At 43.1% G+C, this 24,520-nt stretch overlaps 1 protein-coding gene across 1 annotated transcript in view; it reads left to right on the top strand.

The window, feature by feature from the left end:
* Enpp3 (ectonucleotide pyrophosphatase/phosphodiesterase 3) overlaps positions 1–24,520 on the top strand; it is a 68,378-nt gene that overhangs the window by 15,359 nt on the left and 28,499 nt on the right. Inside the window, exons 6-14 of the mRNA XM_055599298.1 lie at positions 4,941–5,038; positions 11,222–11,301; positions 12,435–12,554; positions 13,029–13,138; positions 15,476–15,541; positions 16,125–16,197; positions 20,733–20,841; positions 22,183–22,311; positions 22,639–22,670. Coding sequence (XP_055455273.1) covers positions 4,941–5,038; positions 11,222–11,301; positions 12,435–12,554; positions 13,029–13,138; positions 15,476–15,541; positions 16,125–16,197; positions 20,733–20,841; positions 22,183–22,311; positions 22,639–22,670 — 817 coding nt within the window. The remainder of the gene's footprint in view (positions 1–4,940; positions 5,039–11,221; positions 11,302–12,434; positions 12,555–13,028; positions 13,139–15,475; positions 15,542–16,124; positions 16,198–20,732; positions 20,842–22,182; positions 22,312–22,638; positions 22,671–24,520) is intronic.

Genomic DNA, 24,520 nt, shown 5'->3' with positions numbered 1-24,520 from the left:
TTCCCAGGATCCTATGGGTGAGACTGATTCAGACTAATTCACACTAAATTTACCCCTGCCAGGACTCTTCTCAGTCAATTAACATCCTGATAGTAAAAATATCTTCCACCTGAGGGGAGGAGAGAGGATTCATGGAAAGAAAGGCTCACAATGACAGGAGGATCTTTGCCAGGGAACAGCCACCCCCCCACTATGCCTCTCCCCTGATATGCGTGACCATTGCTCTGCTGATGCCTAGAGACAGGCCCCTTGCACCACGGTCATCAGGGGAACTTCCTTTCCCTCCGTTTGCCACGCGCCCTCACTTTTCTGGGCCCACTAGTTAGGATGGCAGTGGGGTGGCAAAAGATGAAAAGGATATCTGGCTTTATGAAGAATCAGCATTTTAAAATCAGCGTCATTTCATCTAAAAAAATATTTATGGAACCCATCACAGTGGTAGGTCAGCATAAGGAGTCCTAGTTACTTGGGAGGCTGAGGCAGGGTTATCGCTTGAGCCAAGGAGTTGGAAGCCAGTTGGGGCAACATAGAAAGATGATGTCTTTTTTTTTTTTTTAAAGATAAAACTGTATCACAGCTACTGAAACAGACATCTTGGAAAGAAAAGGTCTAAGTTAATAGCTACTTGTCTAGAAAGACCAGGTCTTATGATAAGAACCCATAGCCTTTACCAGCAAAATTAGGTAGAAATTTGAAACACTTCAATAGTTCAGCGGAGAGAGCAAGGTATATATATATATATATATTAATTTACACATAAATGACACAGAAATATGTAGGAGAGACAGAGATAGGATCTGAGATAAGTTTATGAAATGTTTATTAAATATATTAATTATCCATAATAATAGATTCCACTTTGACATTTGCATATATACATAATGTATTTGGGTCATATTCTGTTGGGGTCACAAAGATCCAATGTCTACAGATCATTAGGAAAACCAGCAATATTAAACACAGAGGCTTCTCTTCCATGGAGGAGATATAATACCTGATTTCCTGCCCAGGCAGCTGGAAGTAGATTTTATTAATGACCCAGTGATCTTTTTGCTCTCTGTGGAGGCAGACCTCATCTACCTTTTACGAGAGAGGTAGGCCTCACTCAAATCCCCCAGAATGTTTGTCCCAGACTCTTCCATCTCAAGCTCCCAGTTAATAGAATCCATCCTTAAGGGAGATTTTCTTTATGGCCTGTCGACCTCTGATATCTGAGTCATAGAGGACTTGATTCTAGTACCCTAAGCCACAGACCCCACCTTCACGGTCACATGTACCTTGGAAAGGAGTTTCTAAGTAGTCACACCTTGGGCTTTATCGTGTACCAGGCAGGAACTAGCACAGTTTTCGCCTGGAAACCTGGAATGTGAACAATTGCTGCCTGGAACCTTTTATATCCCAGATTATGCTGTGTTTTACATATGCTCACAATGAGCCTCCTGGCGTCAGACTTCCCAAGTCTGATCCAGAAGGTCAATCTGAACTGAATTTTCATTCTCACCTCTTCAAACTTCCCTGCAGGAAGTTTTTACCCCTTTACCTTCTTCTCTTTCACTCCTGTTAATCCCCTTGTTCTTCTTGACTAGTTCTCCCGACCCACATTTATGTCTTCTGGGTATTGGACACAGTGAAGTTTCCTCAGTGCTGTTTATAAGAGTGTGGGTGGGAGTTGGTTTACAAGATCAGGTGTCCTCACTTATGGCTATATCACTGAAGAAAATGTCTCTCCTTCCCCATCAGCCATTATCTGCATTTGTCCTCAGAGAAGGAATGAGGCCCTGTGAGCAGCTCACGCATCACGCCAAGGTGTTGATAGGCCAGTCTTGTGGCTGGCCACTAACGAGTTCAAGATTCCCTGCCAGCTATGTCTGGAAGTCAGTATCACACACACCACATGCACGCCACACCCATGCATACACACACACACACACACAAACTTTCCTTGGCTTTTCTATCCTATCTGCCCCTTTTCCCATGATCTTCCGGAATCTTGGAGTACTTGACATACACATTTCATTTGTGACTAAGCATTCGAAAATTTATTCTCCGCACTTTGACCAGTAATGAGTCTCTGAATTAACTACTGGCCACTGCAAAAAGAAGCTTCTCTGACCAAAACTGATAACAGCGCTGTCCAATAAACAACATGAACAGAGCTAGAAGGCAGTTTGATAGACACATCATGTCCATTTATCAGAACACCAGCAGCTCCCCCTCCATTCAGAAGGACAAACAATCCTTTTGTTTGGGGCCCGTAAGGTTGGTTAGTTTTCCCTTCTCTTCTTCCTTCTCATGATTAAATTAAGGAAGACCCTCCTTGAGGAACAAAGTGTCTGGGTCTCTTTCATGCCTGTTCTCAGTGGCTAAAGTGCTTGATGCCCTTTTGTTTTGTTTTATTTTATTTGTTGGACTTTGTTCTTTTGGTTTTTGTTGAGACAGAATTTCTCTGTGTTGCCTTGGCTGTCCTGGAACTCTCTCTAGACCAAGCTGACCTTGAACTCACTGCCTGCCTATGCCTCCCAAGTGCTGGCTTGACACACCCAACTTTGGTGCCTAGCACCCACAACTGTCCATCTCAAAGACTGCTTGTAGCTCTAGCTCTAAGAGATCCAGTGTTTTCTCTGTCTTCCACAGACACCAGCAACATGTGAAACATACACGTACGCATAAATAAACCTAAAAAAATGTTGAAAAATAATAACAATTCCAAATTCAGAAGGCCTTCTGTAAGAATTAAAGAGGAAAGGGGAAAATGTTTGCCACTGTCATGTAACGTATATAATGAGAGGTAAGCTGGGCGTAGCTCAGTTGTAGAGCATGTGCCTATCATGTAAGAAGCCTGGGGTTCAAACGCAGCGCCACAGTATACTGGTAGCATCAGTAGTCTTAATAATGGTAAATTGTCATCTACATGTCTTATTATACACCAAAATGCAACTTACAGAGTGTAATCTTATATATTATTCCTTATAAAATATCTTTGAGGTAACCCCTACAATCTTCACCCCCTCCTCCTTTGTGAGACTAGGTCTTGTGGTAGTAGCCCAGGCTGGCCTTGAGCTCACTACGTAGCTGAGGATGGCTTTGAACTTCGAATCTTTCTATCTCCACCTCCTGAGGGCTGGAACTACAGGGCACATATAAGATACAGAATATTTTCAACACCCCAGTAAGATGCCTAATGTCCCTCCCCAGCCTCTAATTTGTAAAGCAATTATCTTCTGATTTCTTTTTCCCCTGAGCCCTGATTTGGACTTTCCCATCAATGGTATCATGCTTTATAGCCTCTTGTGTTTGGATCTCGTGGTTTAGCACGATGTGACTCATACATTTGTTTTTAGGTACCAACTCTCTGTGGGTGTGTATGCGTGCCCCGATTGGATGCCAGTTTAATTCTCTTGTTGTGTAATGTCTATTGCTCCTTTAGCAATCACAACTCCTAGAAAGACTGTTCTCAGGTAACAGAAACTCAGTCTGGCTCCTTCCCTGTGCTTGGCTCTATACTGGGCGCCAGCCCCTGGGCATTGCCGGCTGACTCTCGATTTCATTTCCTAGGACTGTGACCCCTGTATGCCTTTAGCCTCAGTGTCTGGCACAACATCTTCCTTATAAACTTGTTGTTAATTGCTCTGCAATAAATAAATATTCTAAGCAGTCAAACAAACGGTTTTTCTAGATTCCCTTTGTGGTTTCTTCTACAATATGAAAGCGATGGACATCTGTTTCTCTGTGTGTTTTGTTGTTTGTTTGTTTGTTTTGAGACAGGGTTTCTCTATGTAGCCTTGGCTGTCCTAGAACTCACTCTGTAGACAAAGGAGGCCTCGAACTCACAGAGATCTGCCTGCCTCTGCCTCCAAAGTGCTGGGCTTAAAGACGTGTGCCACCACTGCCCAGCTGCCAATTTCTTATTTTAACCTGGCAACAACTTTCAGACTTTGTTTTCAGGCACACTGGGTAATTTATTAGAACTTTAAGGATTTATTCTAACAAAATCTCCTTTAAAAGTACGTTTTTTTGTTTTGTTTTGTTAAAAGCAATGGCATATATAACTGCTTGAGCACAAAGGTGAAAATTGCTTTGTCACACCCATTTTTTAAAGCAACCATCATGAATAGTAAATTTATTCTATTCACAGATCGCTATTCATGACAAACCCACATTGAAAAACACCCAAATGCCTATCAACAGAGGACAGAATGAGTTGTGATTCATTCACGCACTGGAAACCAAAATATTACACAAGATGCTTTATAATTTTAAGTCACAAGATAGATAAATCTCAAATACAGTGAATGCAAAACAAAAGATAGTAGAGTCCACACATTATATACTATGTGATTTAATCGATATAGAATTTCAGTATCAAAGTAGGAACAACTGTTTATAAAAGTCAAGATACTGCTCATTCTGCTGGTGGTGGGCTTTGCTGAAGTCAGTACTGGGGAAGTAATCAGGGCAGTTTCTGGGCTATTATTCATGTTCTGTTTCTTGATCTCAGTGATGGTTACATGGCAGAGTTTGGCTAATAAAAATGTGTGGATGCATGCATCTGTCACACATGAACATGTATATCATGCAAGCAAAAGTCAAAAAGTAAAGATAAATAACAAAATTTTTAAGATACAGTCTATGGCTCTAACTCCAAAATTGCCATTGATCATTTTATGTAAAACACTGGTCTAAAAGACCTTTACAATTTGTGGATACATGTTAGTATCCTAAGATACGAGTACAAAGTAAAAAAAAAGTTTTAGGGTAAGAAGCACATTACAAACTAGCTACCAAGTCTATGTCATGGGAACATCCAGAAGATATTGGCACCCATTGATGGTTGCTTGACCCAGAACCCTTTTCTTACCGTATTTTTAAACATCTTCTCATGTAGAAAATGGTTAACTAGTACCAAGACCACAGATAAAGTTTCTGTTTTCCGCTTTCAGGTTTGACTTGCCACCGGTGATCTTGTTTTCCATGGACGGCTTTAGAGCTGAGTATTTAGAAACATGGAACACTCTGATGCCGAATATCGACAAGATGAGTAAGTCCTGACTGCCGACTGAGTGCTAATGACACAGAAGCCTGAGGCTTCCATCTCTGGAGGACAACTTTCCCCTCCCACACCATTGGTGGTTTGTTTTAACCCCTCAAGATCTCGCCGACTTACCCCTGTGGTCTATATAGTTTCACTAGGGAAAGATTTTCCTGCTTGTTGGTACTCCTTGCGTTTTGCATATGTAGCGTGCTCATTATTTTACTTGTTTTGACACATTTTTGAATGCGACTCCTGAGCTATGGGAATCCGGCCCAAATGTGGCATTTGTCAGAACTGGGAGGAGTCTCAGCAAGGTGGCTGTAACTCAGGAAGGCAATAGCCCGAAGAAGCCTGGGTTGCTTGGGAGATCTGGCATCTACTAATTCTTCACCAGTGTGGTGTCAGATTGTGCGGAGACCTACTCCGGTCACTCACTACAATGAGAACTCAGGCAGGCAGTCCTCTCCCTTGTAGCACCAGGTTTTTTTTTTTTTTTTTTTTGTAAGATGGTTAGTTCCCAGATGTCAGATTGCTGTCAGACCATTGTGGCATTTTAACTTACAATGCATCAGTTCTCATCATCACTTTTATCACAGCACTATGCTCTGTGTGAGGACACTTGGCCTTCATGGAACTCAGCACAATAGTAATAAATAACAGTTGAATGCTGGAGGTCATAGCCTGAGAGTGAACTTTGGGGATCCTAGCATTCACTGCTCTGCAATTTGCGTCTTTCATTTTCTTTTCCCCAGACTCTCTTTTATCTCCAAAATTCTCAAGCACAATCACAGTTCTATTATTTTGTTTTGATTTGATCTTTCTTCAGATTATTGGGAAATGTCTCATTAAGCTTGAGTAAGCCAATTGACTTTTCTGGATCTCCATCTCTTCCCTGGAAAAAGGAAAAGACAGGCTCTGACGATTTCTTCAGCTGACCCTGTGCCAAGATGACATGGAAAGGCAGCCTGTTTCTCTCTGCAGCACAGTGGTCCCATGCCTTCAGCTTCCTGTTCATTCAGACAGATCCTTGGCAAAGAGACGGAAACTATTCCAAGTGCAGAGTTTGCCACTGTCTGCTGAGCCACTTGGGTTAGGAAAGCTAACTAACAGCTCTCAGTTTTCACCTCATTACCTAAATTCATTTGGTAACATGGATATGAAATCCTGTGTTTCAAAGGGAAGTTAACAGAGGGCTGAACTGAATCTGTTTTCCAGTGGAGTTAGTTGATTTTCTTGTCCCCCTGGCAATTGGAAATGGAATTAACAAGCATTTCAACCACAGCTTTCTGGTTTCTGCTTAAAACACATTTTCATTCATGTAGATGCCATCTTGATAGCCAATGCATCAAAAATGTTATCGCTTAATTCTGCCAACCCAAACTATCTCCTTGTTAGTTTCCAGGGAATGGGAATATTCCAGTTTGGATCTGAAATACCCTGCCCCAACAGGCTTGTGTTCTGAGCATCTGTGTCTCAGCTGGCTTTAATGCAGGGTGTTTGGAAACTTTGACAAAAAGTTTGGTACCTGGCTAGAAGAAATAAGTAAGCAAGTCCTTGAGGTATTGTTCTCTGCTTCTTCTTGCCTCTTCTTGACTGACAGGAGGAAAATTGTGTCTGTTGCGCATTCTTGTGTGTTCTGCTCAGCCTCACAGAACCCAGTAGCCAAAGCCTGAAAGCACTGAACCATCTGAGAACATAAGGCAAACTAAATCCTGTTTGCTTTTTATCCAAGTTGCACTGACAGAAAGCTAACTAATGTATGGATCAAGAATGGATGTTATGACATAGGATCAGCATTTTGGTAGCCTTGAGGTGAAATAGGTGTCATTCTCAAGGAAGTCTATCTAAGTCTACCTCTCTAGTGTCCTAATCAAGCTGCTGACAGTGAACCGACAATGGCCATAGAAACTGAGCATGAACTCTAATTACACAGCAGTGAGTCATATCAGTAACTACTAAGAAATGAGGTTACGGCTGCCATTGTCTTACTGTAGTCAACTTACGACATCATTTCATCTTAGTGTGGAAAGCTATAGACACAGAACATCTAGAGACAAGAGCCGGAACCTTTCCAATGAGATGGAATCGATCTGGCCTGGGTTGGAAGCTCCCTTCCTGGGAAGTTAAGTGGGAAACTGAGGCAAAAATAAGACTGCAAGTATCAAGTAGACAGTAAAAATTCAACAGGTTCCTTTTGTAGAGATTCAAGTTGGCAAGGTTGGCATTTTCAAACACTGTGGCTCTTCATCTCTCTGCAGCAGGCAGTTGGCTCTCTGCCTTCTCCTATATATTGATAAGAGTGTTTTACACTAGATCCAACCTCATAGGTTATGAGGCAGGTTGTCTGTGAGCATAGAGTTCAGCTTCCGAAAATTTGTCTTATTCCTTTGTTTTGAACTTGTTTTCGCCTTTACTAATTATAGACTGTATCCGTGTCTATCATCAGAGAAAATAGTCACGTCTCCTGTTAGTCATTAGCCTTGTATAAGAGAAATTTAACCAATCAATCTGATTATATAGCTAGAGGCCTGTCACAACCTCATATTAGGTTCAACTGAGTTGTTTGTTTTTTTTTTTTATGGGCATGTGCAGATATGAAATGTATGCCAGACATCCTCAAAGCAAGCAAGACCAAAGCACAGTTTCATCACTAGACTTTTCTCTATTTCTTTGTGACCTCAGAAAAATAAATGGAAATTCTGGATCCTCTGTGTGTTTTCCTTGTGATAATGGAGCAGCAGCATGCTAGATGCACCTTTTTTCCATCTCACTGGCTTCCAGGCAAGTAGTCTGGCTTCTATTAGCGCTACATAGCAGCTTTGATGATTAATCTCAGTTGTCAACTTGATGAGATTGTACCTCTCTGGGAGGTGAGCCGCCATTAGGCGTGCCCTTCATCAGCTTAAATTGAGGAGGGAAGTCCTGTACAAAAAGACTAGTAGCGTCCCCTGAGGTAGAATTCTGGACCATATGAAAAGAAAACAAAAAAACAAAAAAAAAAAAAAAAAAAAAAAAAACAAAAAACAGCCCAGCAAAAGCATTCATGGCTCTCTGTTTCTTAACTTTGAATATAATGTGGCCAACTGTGTCAAACCCTTGCTGCTTTGAATTCTCCATAACAAAGGAGTGTGAGCCAAAAAGGAACGCCCGTCACACCACACCCATTTCCCTTAAGCTGGGTATTTCTTTGCAATGTCAGGAAAAGTGACTAAGAGAGTGGGTCATTCCTTTGAGGAAAGCCTGAAAAAGAGGGGATTAGACATAATCCAGGGATCTCTGAACTAGGGCACACTTTATACTCATCCTGAGCTAAGTCAGAGAGAGGAACTGGGACGAATGTATACATACTAGTTCAGTCCTTCTTGTTCTCTTTCGCTTCTGGGAAATTAGTATTTGCTGGGCCACCCAAGTTCTTCAAGGGGAGTGAAGGAGAAACTTGCCATTTGGATTTTAACTGGGAAGTTTGGCCATTAGGTGTGCGTTCTAATTCTCTTCCTCCTTGGGGAGATGGAACCTGGAGGTTGCCAGCCAATCATATGGGATTGGTACCATGCTGGGTGAGAAGGAATTATGGCAGTGGCCACATGGCTGTGCTCATCCTTGCCTGTCCTTCGGGAGCCTCTGGAGAGGGCTCTGGAGCTTTCCCAGAAGAGATTGCTTCTGAAAGGCTGTGCTGCGGTGTGAAGAGTAAGAGGGATCTTTTTCTTTCAACTTCCTAGCATCACTCCCTCTTTATTTTCTTCTCCATGCTCTCTGGGCTTAGACACATAACTTTCACTTACTGGAAAGATCAACATCCTACACAGAGCTTATGGATTGCACTGGATATGACATGGGTTAGCCATTTGGCTAGTCTTTCCAGAGGGTTCAAGATATGCAAAAAGTGGAAGGCATCCAATATCTGTGGGTATAGCTGAGCTCTTCCTATGTCATCACTTTGTGGCGATATCTTGGTCCATATTTTATCAGGATTGCTTTGTAGCTCCAATCTGTGCCTTCTTTGACTTCGTGTGTTCCTCATTTAGTTCTTTGTCCATGTAGTCATAGAGACTGTAAGCCTTGTTTACACACGGTTCCTTGTTTACGTTTTTGGATTGTTTTTGTTTGGAACTTTCTCCCCTTTTCTTGTGTGTGGCATTTGTGTGTGATTGTTTGTGTGTGCACAGGCATATGTGTGCTTGTTTATGTGGAAGCCAGAGATTGGTGTCTGGCATCTCCCTCAATCACATTCCATCTTATTTTCTGAGATTGGCTCTCTAGCTGGACCCAGAGCCCATCAGTTCATGAAGGCTAGCAGGCTCAGGACTTCAAGGATCTAGCTATTTCTGCCTGCACGGCCTTGGGGTTAAAGGTACACATAGCCATGGCTTTTTCTGCAGCTGCTTGAGACCCAGACTAAGTTCCTCATCCTCATGAAGCTAACTGAGCCATCTCCCTGCCCCTAGAGTGTTTTTTTTTTTTTGGTCTGAAAATGCTTCTAATGTGGAAATTACGTACACAATATTTTTAGGCAACATCAGAAAGTAAATAGTCAAAACAAACCCTTGGCCTGATAGCCTTCCTTTCCTTGACGGCAGCTCATCAGGTCCTCCTAGGAGATTTCCATTGGGTCATAATTTAGATTCAGAGGCAGCATGGCTGGGAAGACATGCTTGCTGCTCTAGGGCCCTGGTTGTGACACACAGGAGTAGCCTGAGCCAGAAGGCCATCACAGGTGTGTCCTGTTCAGGACACTGTAACTAACAAGGGTGGCAGCAGCTTAGTTGCATTTCAGTGATACCCAGGATCGTTAGGCATTTACAGACAAGTTCTCCCACCCATGTTCTAGGGAAATCAAAACAGAACCTGACATTTCTCCTCACTGTATAATTGTTTCTCTCCCATCTCATTCTTTTCATGGTGTAAGTAGATTAGATCTTGTCTTATTTTATCATGAAACTTCATGGTAATTTGAATTTTTGATGTCTGAAGCAGGAGAGGCCCCCATCCACCTCTCCTCTTCCCATCAAGGGCCTTACACAGTGGACTCACCATGGGTCTCCAGGAGAAGAAACTTCTGAATCCTATTTAAAAACACCAAACAAAGGCTGGAAAGTAGATGGAATTCATGTCTGTTTGGGAGAACATTGTTTTCAGCTGCAGAGCATGTGACATTTTGGCCATCGACCAATTTCACTTTGTATTTTCACTTACATAGAATCTGTGACAGGGGAGATGGCTTGCAGAATGAAAGGTTGTGAGAGCTGTGTGGACACATTCCTTGTGCTTCTCTGTTGTAGAGGAAATGGCTGTGCTCTCCAGTGCCTCTGACCTCCTTTCATGGGGTTATTGAGACTGGGAGAACAATGGGAACACAATTAATGCCATGCTTTGTGGAAATCAGCTAGCAGGAAGCTTCTTAGAGCGAATGGAAATGGAACCAAAAATAACAGGCAGTAAAGAGAGCATCTTTTGCGGACAATACCAGTTGGCTTGGGTTTTTGCAGCTGCACAGTTCAAATGCCTTTTTGGATGTGTGGACGGGCCTGGTGATTTTTGTTATGCTGAGTATTTTAAATATAGGGACTGACAACTGAAAGCCTAATGCCATGTAGAAATTATCACCGTAATTACAAGATACCTAAAGAGAGCAATCAAAAGAACAGGATGCCGGTAGTGTGGGTAGTTTAGGGCACATTTTGCCTTAAAAACCAGCAAGCCAGGGCTTCTGGGCTAACTCTGCCTTTAGTTCATTTGATTCGATATATGCTAATAATTGGGGGCTTTATTAACTTTTAAATGATTTAAAAGGTAAGACAACCTTGCAGCACATAAAATTATGTAAAATTCAAATTGTGATGTCTGTCACTAAGATTTATTGTACCTCGGTCATGGTCACACTCCTTGTGTAGGGATTACTGTGGTACGGTGGAGTACGGAGCAGATTTGGGCTGCTCTATCAGGAACCTCATGGCAAACTCTAACAACATAGGTTTCTCCTCTTCCCAGAGAAAAAGCCCACCGGACTCTTAAAATCGGACTTTTTTTTTTTTTTTTTTTAAAGTAATGGACAAAATTTTTAAGGCTCAGAATTCCAACCTCTTTCCATCTCAATCCATTTTTTAGTTTTCCGGGAACCATGTTGGTACTTAGTTATCCAAGATACTTCTGGGAAACACCTCTCTAATCTCTTGCAATATTTTCTTGCAGAAAACTGCGGAGTCCATTCAAAATACCTGAGATCAATGTATCCTACCAAAACCTTCCCAAATCACTATACTATTGTCACAGTAAGTGTTTGACCCAGTGGGAGAACTGACAGGCAGGAAAGTGGCTACATTACACGGGCGTGGGCAGGTTGCGCAAGATCTGGGCGAGCTTTGCTACCCTCTTCAAAAGTACATGACTGAATTGAGGCTGGGAAGGCACTGTTCAGTGTGAGCCACTCATTAGTCACGCATGCCTAGCATTAGGCTAACTCACCTTTGTGAGGCTCTGGCCACTTCCGCCACAAACCTGAGAAGTTTCACTCTCCGGGAATTTTTCATTGCCCTTTACTTAACTGACGGTCAGCTGGGAAGCGTGGCAATTCAATTATGTAGAAAATTTTGGTCTCTTCTAGAGTTAGGTCAGTTACTTGGCTCATTGCTGTGGCAACATCCCCGTCACGATGCAGTTTGAGCAGGCATGGAAGGGCTTATTCTGCAGTACAGTTCGAGGAGATACATTCCGTCATGGTAGAAGACATGGTGGCAGGAGCCTGGGGGCCAGGGGGTCATGTTCCTGAGTACTCAGGAAGTAGGGAGAGGGAACAGGAAGTGGGGCAGGGCTATAAAACAGCAAGGCCTGGGGAGATGGTAAAGGGGCTTGTTGCCCAACTTGACAGTTTGAGTTGTTTGCTCAGGACCCAGAGTGAAAGGGGAGAGATGGCTCTTGGAGATTGTCCTCTTCCCTCTTTGTGCCTGCTGTGGCATGTACACATCCCCACAACACACACACATAATCGCACAGATAATAAACATGTAAGCAAACACACACGCACCTCCAGGCCTGTCCTCAGGAGCCCCCTTCCCACTTCTCTCAAGGCTTTCCCCTCTAAAAGTTCTGCAACCGTCCAGAACAGTACCGCCAGCCAGGGACCAAGTGCCAAAACAACCGAGCCTCTGTGGGACATTTAACGATGAAACCACAACAGCCACCCATACCGACCACCTGTCAGTCATTTGCTGCTGAAGCCAAGAAGCAGGCGCGTAGGGTGCCCATCTTTGTGTCCCTGATAGACAGTCTCCAATCGGGACCGTTGTATGGAAAAGCATATGGCGTTCTTTCTAGGCTTGCACGCAGATCTGTGGCCACTGCAACCTGCCTAGAGTTCGCCAGCGCACACTCCTTCACAATCTTATTTCTGTAATGCACATCGCAGGGCCTGTATCCGGAATCCCACGGCATCATCGACAACAACATGTATGATGTGTACCTCAACAAGAGTTTTTCACTCTCTTCAGCGGAGAAAAACAATCCCACCTGGTGGGGTGGCCAGCCGGTAGGTAGCATTCTCCTCTGGGCCTCCAAGCCCCTGTTTTCACGGTAGCTCCGTCTTCCCGGTTTGCCCCGAGCTTCTCATCATCCGTGTGGTTGCTAATGGCTGAAAATGTGCAGGTTTTACTACTATGTATTATTATCTGAGTAAACAAGGGGGTTTTAGCTTGAAATTTGGGCACTGTCTCATCAATGTACCAATGCTCAGCTTTTCTCGGAAAGATATCTATTCACCCCCGCCCATGCCGTTTGGCAATTTCTTCAGAGGTGAAGAATTAGGCAATTTTATCAGCGTGGAAGAAATGATGAACTGTTACTACCTGTCTATATGTTTTATTTTTGAGGCGGACTGACTAGTTGTGTTAATGTACTGTGTTAATGTACTGTGCAGACGGGAACAAGCTCTCGGTAAACACAGTTGTTAACAGCAGGTTACAGCGTTGGTACCCAAACAATTATCCTGTTTCACTCTCTATAGATTTGGCTGACAGCAATGTATCAAGGCTTAAAGGCTGCTGCCTATTACTGGCCCGGATCAGATGTGCAGGTCAACGGCTCCTTCCCCACCATCTACATGAATTACAACAGGTAGGAAAAGAGCCTTCAGGTAAGACTCCATCTAGGCAGAGATCTCTAGGACCGGTTTCCTCATTTATTTGTTGGCCATTTATTTGGTTTATTAGCTTGTGTGTGTGTGTGTGTGTGTGTGTGTGTGTACTGCACTCAGCTGTACCATGGAGCATATGCAGGAGTTAGAGGATATAATTCGAGTCAGCTCTCTTCTTCTGTCGTGTGGGTCCCAGAGATTAAACCCAGGGTCAGGCACCTTATCAGCTGTCATGGTTTCATTTTTGTTGCTGTGGTAAAATGCCCTGACATAAAGCAACATATGGGAGAAAGGTATTTTTATTGAAGCGCACATTTCTGGGTTAAAATCTGATGCTGAGGAAAGCCACAGAGGCAGGACCACATCACACCCACAGTCAGGAGCTGAGAGAGAATGAATGCCTGTGCGCTCACCTGCCTGTGCGCTCACCTGCCTGTTTGTGCTGAGCTCGAACCGTTCCCTTCTTACAGAGCTCAGGAGTTCCTGACTGGGGATTGCTGCTGTCCTCATTGGTCTGGGTCTTCTCCACCAATTAATTAAGACTAACTCAAAAGCCAACCCCAACAGTAGCCAATCCTGAGATCCTCTTTTCAGACAATTCTAGGTGGACAATGAAAGGAAGTCTTAGCCTCTGGGCCACCTCCCTGTCCCTTTTCTTTTTCCCTTTTCCCTTCAGCGTTAGTAACTGAACCGTGTGTCACACGTGTGCTAAGCACACAGTTTACCAAGGAGCTACACTCTAGCCTCATTTTGTCTTATTTATGATCGTAATTCTTATCCCTTCAGCTGGTTAGGCCTGAGATCTTGGAGCTGTTGATTCTGTCCTCTTACCTATATAGCTTCTCTGGTTTGTCAGTCCATGCTTTTGAGTCGTCTTCCCAGGAGAGGCAGTCTGAGAACTCTGATAATCTTTTTTAAAATGATTTTTCTTTCTCTGTGTAGTTTTGATTGTTCCGGGACTTGCTCTGTAGATCAGGCTGGCCTTGAACCAGCAGAGACCTGCCTGCTTCTGCCTCCAGAGTGCTAGGATTAAAAGTGTGTGCCACAGCTGCTGCCGCCACCACCCAGACTGAGAATCTTTTGTTACCGCTCTAGTTTGAACTTTCACCTCCTTGCCTACATTACTGGGTCTCCTTTCTCCACACCTCTCTGCTTCTTATCCCCTGTGATCCACTTTTATTTGTCAGTTGAAAAGGTTCCTTTGAACTGCAAGTCCAATTACAGTACTCCTTTACATCAAATATTTCAATGGCTTCTGGTATGCATGCTCTGTATATAGAGTCTATTGTGTGTTATTCTAAGGAAGCATGTAGGAGGTACATGGAGGTTGTTGTAGCCAGAAAGCCACTGATCGGACACTCTTGGAAGGAACACTTAGAAAGATGCATCTTTCAACTATCCACACCCCTCTTTCCAAGGACACCATGTTTCAAGGACGTATTCTTTCTAATGTCCTACTCTATTCTAGGAAAGCTGGTAAGAGCAGTATTGAAAAAAATGTAGCCAGCAGATCCTGGTTTGGACCAGTTTCAGTGGGTTCCTTTGAGTTCTAGTTCCTTCTCCCACTGTGCTAAACACTATGACCAAAGGCAGCCTACGGGAGGAAAGGGTTGACTGTATTTGTACTTTCGTGTCACAGTCCATCAGGTAGGCAGGGTAGGTGAACACTCAAGCAAGAACCTGAAGCAGAAACCACGGGACGAATGCTGTCTGCTGCTTTGCCCACAGGCTCATGCTTAGCTGGGTTTTTTATACACTCAGGTCCATCTGCCTAGGGATGGTACCGCCTACGATTGACTGAGCCCTCTTACATCAATGAATAATTAAGACAATCCCTACAGATTTACTTATAGGCCAACCTCACATAGACAATTCCTTAACTGAGATCCTGCTCATCCTGCTTAAGGATTCTAAGTGACAAGTTAACATATAAAACTAGCCATCACACTATGTCAGCCAGAGTGAATGTCTTCACAGCCTCTCACTCATGGATTCTATTCCAAATGAACGCACACTATCTGGCAGCCGACAACCAGTGAGTGAGAATGCGTAAGTGAATGAAAGTCAACGTGTTGATGATCAATGGTGTTCGTTTTAATTGTGGAAAATTAAAGGAGGAATGAATACGGAGGAAAGAAAGTGATCTGTCTTGACTAGACAGTGTTTGTTGAAAGTCTTTCTGACCATGGGACCTTCTGAGTGTGCCCCTTTCAGTGTTTTCATCATGAACCATGGAACGGATGCCAGAAGGTATTAACTCTCCCTAAGGAAAATATGTTGGAATTATTTTGTTAAATTTTAAAACTTTTTTTTTCCAGTTCTGTCCCATATGAAAAGAGGATCTCTACATTGTTAAAATGGTTGGATCTGCCCAAAGCTGAAAGGTGATTTCTTAAAAACCTCGGAATTCCCTGTTTGTCTTTCTTTTTCTTTCTTTTCCTGAGTACAGGTGCTCTGGGGGGACCTTGCTGACCTTAATAGAGATAGAGTCAGTCAGAGGAGAGGCAGATTTCACAAAGATACTGAGTTGGGGCAGGAATGAGAGGTCCTGGTGACTCCAGGAGCTGGAAGGGCCACAGACTAGCATCAGAGTCCTAGCATGCTGAAAGAGAGGACCAGGCAAAATCCACACCAGCTGATGATAAAGGAACCAGGCAGAGAAGAGAGAGTCAGCCAAAGGCCAGACACCAGGAATTAGAGAGGGCTGGGCGTATTAAGAGAGGCCTTAGCCACCAGAGCAAGCTGTTTCACATCTGAGCCACCACAGTGCTTTTATCTGGGAGGGTGTTATTTACTTCCTGCCAGGTTTCTACTCAAGGCAAGTACATCGTCCAGCCTGGACGAGGAGCCTCCCAGAGAGAAAGAGGCAGGAACGGCCAGCGTGCTCATGATCCACAAAAGCCCAGACCCATTTGTAGGTTTCTCCCAAATTGTTGATGTCTTCCTCTGTTTCTATTTTACCCCTAGACCTAGTTTTTATACCTTATATGTGGAACAACCTGATTCTGCAGGACATAACAGCGGGCCAGTCAGTGCTGCGGTAAGCTCGGTTTTTGTTGTTGTTTGCTCGTTTCCAAACAGGTGGTAAATCATCTAGGCCTAGCCTGCAACATAAGACAGGCTTTTCAAAATCTCCAGTGAACACGCACATTTAAGAAATACGTGAGATCAAGCCATTAAAAGGCTGAAATCAGTATTTTAGTTTCATAGTTTAATCATGAAACTGCTAAAAGCTCTAGGAAGGATAACTGCTTAATTAACTGTACCTTGATTCTTTTGCTTGGCAACCCGATGAAGACTTTGATGTGCTACTGTTCATTTACTTACTGAAAACTCAAGGCCAGATACCACAGGGCCACTCAGCACCATAACATGGACATTTAAAGTGGAGTCACCTGACCGTCTCTCATTGTTATGCCGGCTGTCTACACACACACAGCCGCTCACGGCACTCACAAGCACCTCAGGCACTGTCTCTCAGAGGCCTCATTATCACCTGAGTGGCTGCCAATATCAGTTTCTTCACTAGCCAGGCCATTCTCATACACCTTTTCCACATGACTGCTGTCCTTAAATACTATTTGCAGCAAACAAAACCATTCTGTTCTTTAAACCCCACTGTTGCCTCTGCTGTTTGTCCATAAAGTCAAGCTGTAAAAGCCCCCAGGAGTAAGAGACCACACGGAAACTCATTCAACAACAGCCTTCCACCAGAATGGGAGCTGGTTTGTTTGTGTCTCCTTTTTTGCTGTTTACCACCAAAGTCCTTTTCCCATCTTCCTTTTTTATAAAGATTTTTAATTATTATTTATTATGTATATGATGTTCTGCTTGCATGTACACCTGCAAGCCAGAATAGGGCACCAGATCTCATTATTGAAGGTTGTGAGCCACCATGTGGTTGCTGGGAATTGAACTCAGGACCTTTGGAAGACCAGCCAGGGCTCTTAAGCTCTCCAGCCCAACTTCCTTTTTTTAAGCCAACATGGTTCCTAATGCAAAGCCCTGCTCAGTTCTTGCCACCTGTGGACCTTGTCAGCCTCCTGGTACCATTCTGAACTTCATGGGGAATTTTACACTTATTCTGGTGGCTCTGAGAATGAATAACTGTTTGTTCCCTAGTGGAACTGCTATGTACCTTTACTCTCTGGGCACGTTTGAGAAGATTAATCATTGGAGGAGGAACATTGTCTCTGCATTTGCCTGACTTAGACTAGGTACCACTAACTTTGTCTTTTCTTTTCTGGGCTGTAGTACTAAAGTTACCTAGTTTTAGGTTTTAAGAGTAGCTGTGAAAAGTGCTGAAAAAGCTGAGTGCACAGAGATGTCTCTGAAGAGGTCTTGCTCTAGTGAGATTGTGACGGGGGGCATTGTGGCTTGCTGGGAGAGTGTTTTGGTCAGAGTTTGATAGATATGTATGAAGGGTCCATTGTGTGAGCTTTACAATAGTAATGGCAGCCAAATCACAGCAGGTGAGAACGCAGTGATGATTTTGGCCTGGATGCTGGTTGCCTCAGTAATTGGAATAGTCCCAGAATGGCTGTCTCTTGCTGGGGAACCACAGCTGCCGGCTACTCAGCCCACAGGGCTGAGAATGCCTCAGGAGTCTCAGTGAGGCACCAGGAACAACAGGGCAAATCAACTCCGTGTAGGAGGGAGGGCTGAGCATGCAGATGGCGGGTGATCTTCCTTCTGAACCGTCTGGGAAGCCAGCAGCAGGTGCTTCCCCTGTCAAGGTGGGCCTTCCCACACACCCCAGGACAGTTCCTTGACGGGGAACCAGAGAGAAGGATTAAAAAGCTAAGGAGTGAGGCAAACACCCAAGCACTCAGGTCTCTGTGGGCCACAAAAATAGTCCACAGGAGGCACTGAGGCTTTGTCATTAGGAAAGCAGAGTGGCCAGTCCCTTGTGTATTTAGAGCTCGTATAGATTGGGCAAGAGAAGGGCAGAGAAACATTTGTCTTTGCAATGGTCTCGAATAGAGAAGCTGCTGAAAATGGAAAACTTTAAATGCTACATAGTGTTACATTGAGAGAGCTGTAGGAAATGATGATTTAGAGGGCTCTGGGATTTGGCGAGTGAGGAAGCCATAGGAGCTGAGAAACTTCTTTTCCCTTTCTCCCCCCTTCTCCCCTTTCTTCTTCTCTGATCCCACTCGCCCTCCTTGTCCTTCTTCTCCTTCCTTCTTCCCCAGTTTTCTCTCCCTTTTCTCCTGTCTGCTACCCTTTCCTCACCCTTCTGGTTCTTCCTTCCTTCTACCCTTCTCCTCTTCCTTCTTCTCTTCCTCCTGCTCCCTTCTCCGGTTTTGCTCTCTCCATCCTTCCCACAGAGTCATACTATGTAATTCAGGCTGTCATCAATCTCTCAGTCCACCTTGCCGCTGTCCTGAGTGCTGATTGGTTGTTAGGACTGCTTAGTGAGGAAGATGAAAACACGCGGGGGCTAACCTTCTTTATAGTAAGAGTCACCTGCTGCTCAGTATCCGGTAGGGAATCCTTACATCTTCAGGAGGATGAGAAATGGGGGAACATGTCATTCCAAAGAGAAAAGTGGAGACAGACTGGCTTCAATTTCAACCATGCTCACACACACACACACACACACACACACACACACACACACACACACACCAGAATTTCAGAGTCCGGTGTAGAGTAAAAATATGGAGGTCGGTTACCCATGAAAGGATGGTGACTTTGGGAAAGCATTGGAGCTTCCAGCCAGCTGGATACTCTGCAGTTCCGAATTCAGTTTTGTAGGGAAAAAATTGTTGACCCAAAGCACAATCACTCATTTTGGTCTTACCGGTTAACCCCTTAAACCAGGACTTCACATACTGCTCCCACAGTGTGCACTGTGAAAGCGACGCCTCACGATTCTATGCAAAGCAGGATTTCCGTTTTCTTTTCTCCCCCTGGTGTTGGGGACCCACCGCCCTATGTATGTCTGCGGTGCAAAAGAGAAGCTGAGCTCTACCATCCAAGCCACAGCTATAAACACGCTATCCTTTTTCATCAGCATTATTCCCAGAGCTGACTGAGTATACGTTCCTAAAAGATGCCACAGTTAGTTAGCAGATGTGTGATGAGTTGGGGAGTATTGTTCTCACCCTGCAGGAGCTCAGGCAGACCTTTGAGTGAGAAGGATTCATGCACGAGTGGTTTCAGGAGCGTGGGAAGTCCAGCATTTCAGGTGCTGGGAGAGGACAGAGGTTGAACTGTCTCCTGGTGCATTTGGGAGGGTGGAATGGTGGTGGGGAAGGGCACATGGAATCTGGGACAGTGATGGGCACACTAGATTGTAAACACCGTGAGACTGAGAGTCAGGTGAGCATCTTGGAGCTGGGGAAGGATTAGCATAAGACAGATCATGGGTTGGGGTATGTTCTCTTTGTCTCTTAGTAACTATGGACCCAGGAGAGCCCTAGGCTTTTCGAGAGGATATTCTAGCAGCACGAGCCGCACCTGTGAGTGTTTTCTGTGAGAACTGCACGTGACATGCTCATTGATGTCTTTAGCCCTGATTTGTAAAATTATATCTCTAATGAAGAAAACGAAGAATAGTTGTAGCAATGGTATGAGAGACAAAAATACATTTCCCTAATCCACTACTATGATAGTTCTCTTTTCACTAAAAAAAAGAAAAATTACAACTTTATTAAACTTTAGGTCAGTTCAATGTATTATACTCATAAATAAAGAAAAATTATGAAACACAAAGACTATAAACCCTAATTCACCTCTCAGAGACAAGCATTGTTTATATATCTCGGTATATTTACGTTAGTTTCCTGTTCATCTGTTTTTACTTTAGAAAGAATACTTACATATAAAACCAGGGTTATGTAATATAAATGGCTGAATTTACAATTTTATTTTCTTTCGTTAGTATTTAACATGATATTGTGAACATTTTGTTCTCTGTAAAAATGTTTTATGGGCAGGGAGTTTGCCTAGCATGTTTGTGGCTATGAACTTGGGCTCCAGCAACAACAATACACACACACAATCACAGAGACACACACAGAGACACACGCACTGTAAAGACTATAGTGTATGAATCTTAAAATCTGTGCATAACTTATACCTTCTAGAATTAAGATTACAAGTCAGTAACATGATGGGTTTCTTTGCCTGTAATATTTGTATAGAAATAGAATTACGTGGTTGTGGAATATGCTTCTTTTTAACAGTCTGGCTGCCACACGAGCTTTCAGGGTGCGTGCAACTCTGTGGCTGTTTTAGAAGTGCCCGTGCCTCCACCACCATGCATTCTTGTGAAAACATCTACAGTTGAATGGTTGTGTGGGTGTTCAGTGTTCTCTCATACGTTATGACCCTTTAGTCAGACTCTCTTTGAACGCAGTTCAACTTCTGTTGTTGTTATTCACAGACACTGAGAGTATTTGTTTTTGGTAACTGTGGTGACACCGGTGCTGCCTCTGATGCTGGCTTTTAAGCCCAACTATTTTAGAGAAGAAAATGTGTTTGACTTTTTTTTTTTCCTTGATTGGGTAATTATTTAGTTAACTGAAATAACTTAAAATGACAATTTTAACTCTGATTTCTTTTTAGGTGATTAAAGCCTTGCAGTTAGTCGATAATGCCTTCGGAATGCTGATGGAGGGTCTGAAGCAGAGGGGTTTACACAACTGTGTCAATATAATCCTTCTGGCTGATCACGGTATGGTGCTTTTAAATTTTATTTTAATTGCATTGTGTTGATTATATTTTATACCTCCAAAGACAATACAAAAATGAAAGTGATATTTTAAAGTCTGAATTCCCAGATGTAGATGCTGCTAGAGAAGCAAAGAATGGATCTTGTTGGTAAAGCACGAGAGAAAGGGGTCTAACGTTTCCACCTTAATAGTTCTGCGTATCTGTCCCTGTGCTTTATTTTCTGGGAAGTCGAGTTTCATAGTTCCTAGCAGTTCAGAGGACTGTGGTCCAGTTGTCACTCAGTCTACGAAGTGCTCAGGCTGCTGTTCAGCCTGATTTCTTCGCAGCAGTTGGCTATGCTTTAACGACTGCTGCACTTTACTGAATGGGGCATGTCCTGCCATCTCCTTAACCTATAAGAATAGGTGTGTCATCAAGAATCACAATTGTTGTCTGCAAAAGGCCTATCTCCTCTCGATCCCCAGCTCAAGGTGAACTCTGCAGCTTGCTTGTGTTAAGTAGTAAAGGAAGACAAATCCTGCTTCTTGGAAGTCGTGCACTCACTCACACCATTAAACCTAGCTCTTTGACACCCCCCCCCCCCCCCCCCCAGGGAGGAGCAGCCTAGCCAGGCCACAGAGGAGGATGTGGCAGCCAGTCCTGGTGAGACCTGATAAGCTAGGGTCAGATGGAAGGGGAGGAGGACCTCCCCTATCAGTGGACTTGGAGAGGGGCATGAGAGGAGATGAGAGAGGGTGGGATTGGGAAGGAATGAGGGAGGGGCCTACAGCTGGAATACAAAGTAAATAAGCTGTAATTAATATAAAAAATAAAAATTTAATTATCACTGAAAAAACAAACCTCCTCCTGGCTTCAGTGATTTCCACTATAATGTGGGTTTAAAGCATCTAAGATGGTTTACTATATCTTTGTCTGCTGTGTTGGGACCACAGGAAGAACTTTTCACGTAGATTTTATTAAAGGAAGATGTTAAATTTAAACTTTTAAAAGAATTAATTAACCAAAACTTTTTCTAAGGAACATGGCACTTATAAGAATTTCAAATGCTCCTTCAAGAGAAAACACTTTTCAGTACTTTAACTCATCTGTATTAAATGAATGACCTCTTTAGTTTTCCGACTAAGTCTCAACTAGTAAACACGGTTCTTCTCATCCACTGCCTTAATTTTCAAGCTCTGCCATTTACAGAATAATGATAATAACTGAATAAATTGTACAAATTCTCAGTGTATCCGAGTTTGAGATTTGTAACATAAAACATCTTCTATTTGACATTACCAAAGACAGACAATTGGGACCATTTATGCCCGTCCAGTGAGGCTTTTATTTTGCTCTCATTCAGGGATGGACCAGACCTACTGTGACAAAGTGGAGTACATGACAGACTATTTCCCTAAAATTAACTTCTATATGTACCAAGGACCTGCCCCCCGAATCAGGACTTACAACATACCGGAGGACTTCTTCACCTGTAAGTAGGAAGGAAACAGAGGGGACCCCCTGAGGGTGTCAGCATGGCTGCCATATCTGAGAGCGTCTGAGACTGTAGACGCCTGGGTGGCTTCTTGGAGAAACCACACAGAAGCCCACGAGAAACCTACTCTCCCACGCTGTTGGATCAAAACTACACCGTACTCCAGTCTTTAATCCCCAAGTAATTCCTTGACGTAAATCATTTTTGTCTAATTCTTCAGGGCCACAGCTATCGGTAAAGAAATGTGTGGGTCAAATAGATGTGTGTTTTTTTTTTTGGTAGTGATTTAAGTGTAATGTGATTTGTCCTTTTGTCTTGATACAGTTAATTCCGAAGAAATTGTCAGGAACCTCAGTGTAAGTCCATTTTATACAATTTAATTTTTTTTTAATTTATTAACATATTATTGTTGTATTTAAAATGCAGTGGCAGATATATTCCTATTGTGTGGAATTTATTAGCTTATTATCGAAATTGTTGTAACTACGTGTGGCAAGCAGTCAGAAAATTAAAAAAAAAAAAAACGACTGGAAGATGGAGTGTAGACGGAGGATAAAGAAACACGGAATAGTAGCGGGTACCTGGAACCTACTGATGAACAACATCGCCCCCTACCGGTGCACCTGTGAACTGCATATGCTTTGCTCGCACGTTTGTGCGTGGAGGGGGCGAGGGAGTGCTTGCACTTCAGAGTTTCATCTTGTCTCTTTTGTCCACGTACTGTTCTCTGTGTTCCCTCATTTAACGGCTGTACGCAGCTGAAGTTCGTCTAGGCCGGAGGAGCTCACCTCTAATATCCGAGCGGCGCAAAGCGTTGAGGAAGGCAGACTTTGAAATCCCTTTAGGCTGTGCAGGCCGGGGTGCAGCTGGCGATGGAGCTGCACAACCTGGGAGAAACTGGGCTGAGGTTCCCCGGGGTGGGAGAGCTCAACCAGGCTGGGCTGGAACCGCCAGCGCTTGCTCATGCTGACCAGAGCCGGTTTAACCTTAAATCTCCCGTCTTTGCACCAGATTCTCAATCACAAAGAATAAACACCTGCTCCCTTGGAAGGGGCGTTGCAAACCCGGCGGTCTCTGGGGCTACCCAAGTCGCTCGCTGGGGAAACCTTGTGAACAACAGTGTAAGAGGTCCACCTGCTGATTGCAGAGGCCTGTTCCGTTCTCTTGTGGGAAGGTGTGCTCAGCAGCGCCCTGAGCCTGCCAGAAGTGATGGAAGTACTGAGCAGAAAGTGCGAAGTCTGGAAAAGATGCCAACATAAGCAAACAAACAAAAACAAACAAACAAAAAAAATGGCGAAGGTGCATAACAGATACTTCCTTCCCTCTTTCATTGGCTAATTTTTCCTTACTCTCTCACTGCCTTAATTTCTTTTAAATTTCTTTCTGTGTCATGTCTCATAGTTACTCATTTTTCTTCTGTAAATTGCCTAAGCGACACAAGCTAGCTAATAAGGATGGGTTTAGAAAATAAGAGAACTAGAAGGAGAGGGATTTTTATTTTCTCATAGTCTTATATGTTTATTTTTCCATTTTATTTCTCATCGAGTTTATGAAAGTTCCTTTGTAATTCTGTTCCTCATTTCTTCATCTTTATTTTGCATGACAGACACTAGTGTGATTTTCATTTTTAAGGTTTTAAAATAGTAATTATTGAACAAAATTTTTATAAAATTTTACTAACTTGTGATAAATCGATAAACTTTTCACAAATTGAAGAGTATATTTACTTTCAAAAGCTGTGAAAGTGATTTGAAAGCTAAAGAAATAGTTACTTAAAAGGTAGGATGAGTCAGTTCTGATCAGGTTTTTGGTGTAATTAAACTGATTTGCATATCTATGCCCATATCTACTAACATATATAATTTACCCTCAAAGTTAAAGGTTGCACTATAAATCCACACATACTTCATTTTCTGTCAAAGAAAAAAAAACCCCAAAAAACAATAAACAACAAACAAAAACGGGAGGAGAAATGTGTGGTGGCTTAAGATAAATACCTTAGAATACAAATTTAAGGAAAACACCAAACACTTAGTCAGAATGTAAATTTCAACATACTGATGGCAGTAATGAGAAATATGATTTAAGTACTATATTTGGCCATGTGGATACTAGAGCATTTTTACTAGTTAATTAGCTAATCTTAAAGCCACTTGTTTAAAATTTTTTTACTTATTTTTAATTTACGTGCCTGTTTTCCTGAATG

The sequence above is a fragment of the Psammomys obesus genome, unplaced genomic scaffold (genome assembly GCF_907164565.1).
Source record: "Psammomys obesus unplaced genomic scaffold, mPsaObe1.curated_primary_1811, whole genome shotgun sequence".
Lineage (NCBI taxonomy): Eukaryota > Metazoa > Chordata > Mammalia > Rodentia > Muridae > Psammomys > Psammomys obesus.
This window is presented reverse-complemented; position numbering and strand designations above follow the sequence as displayed.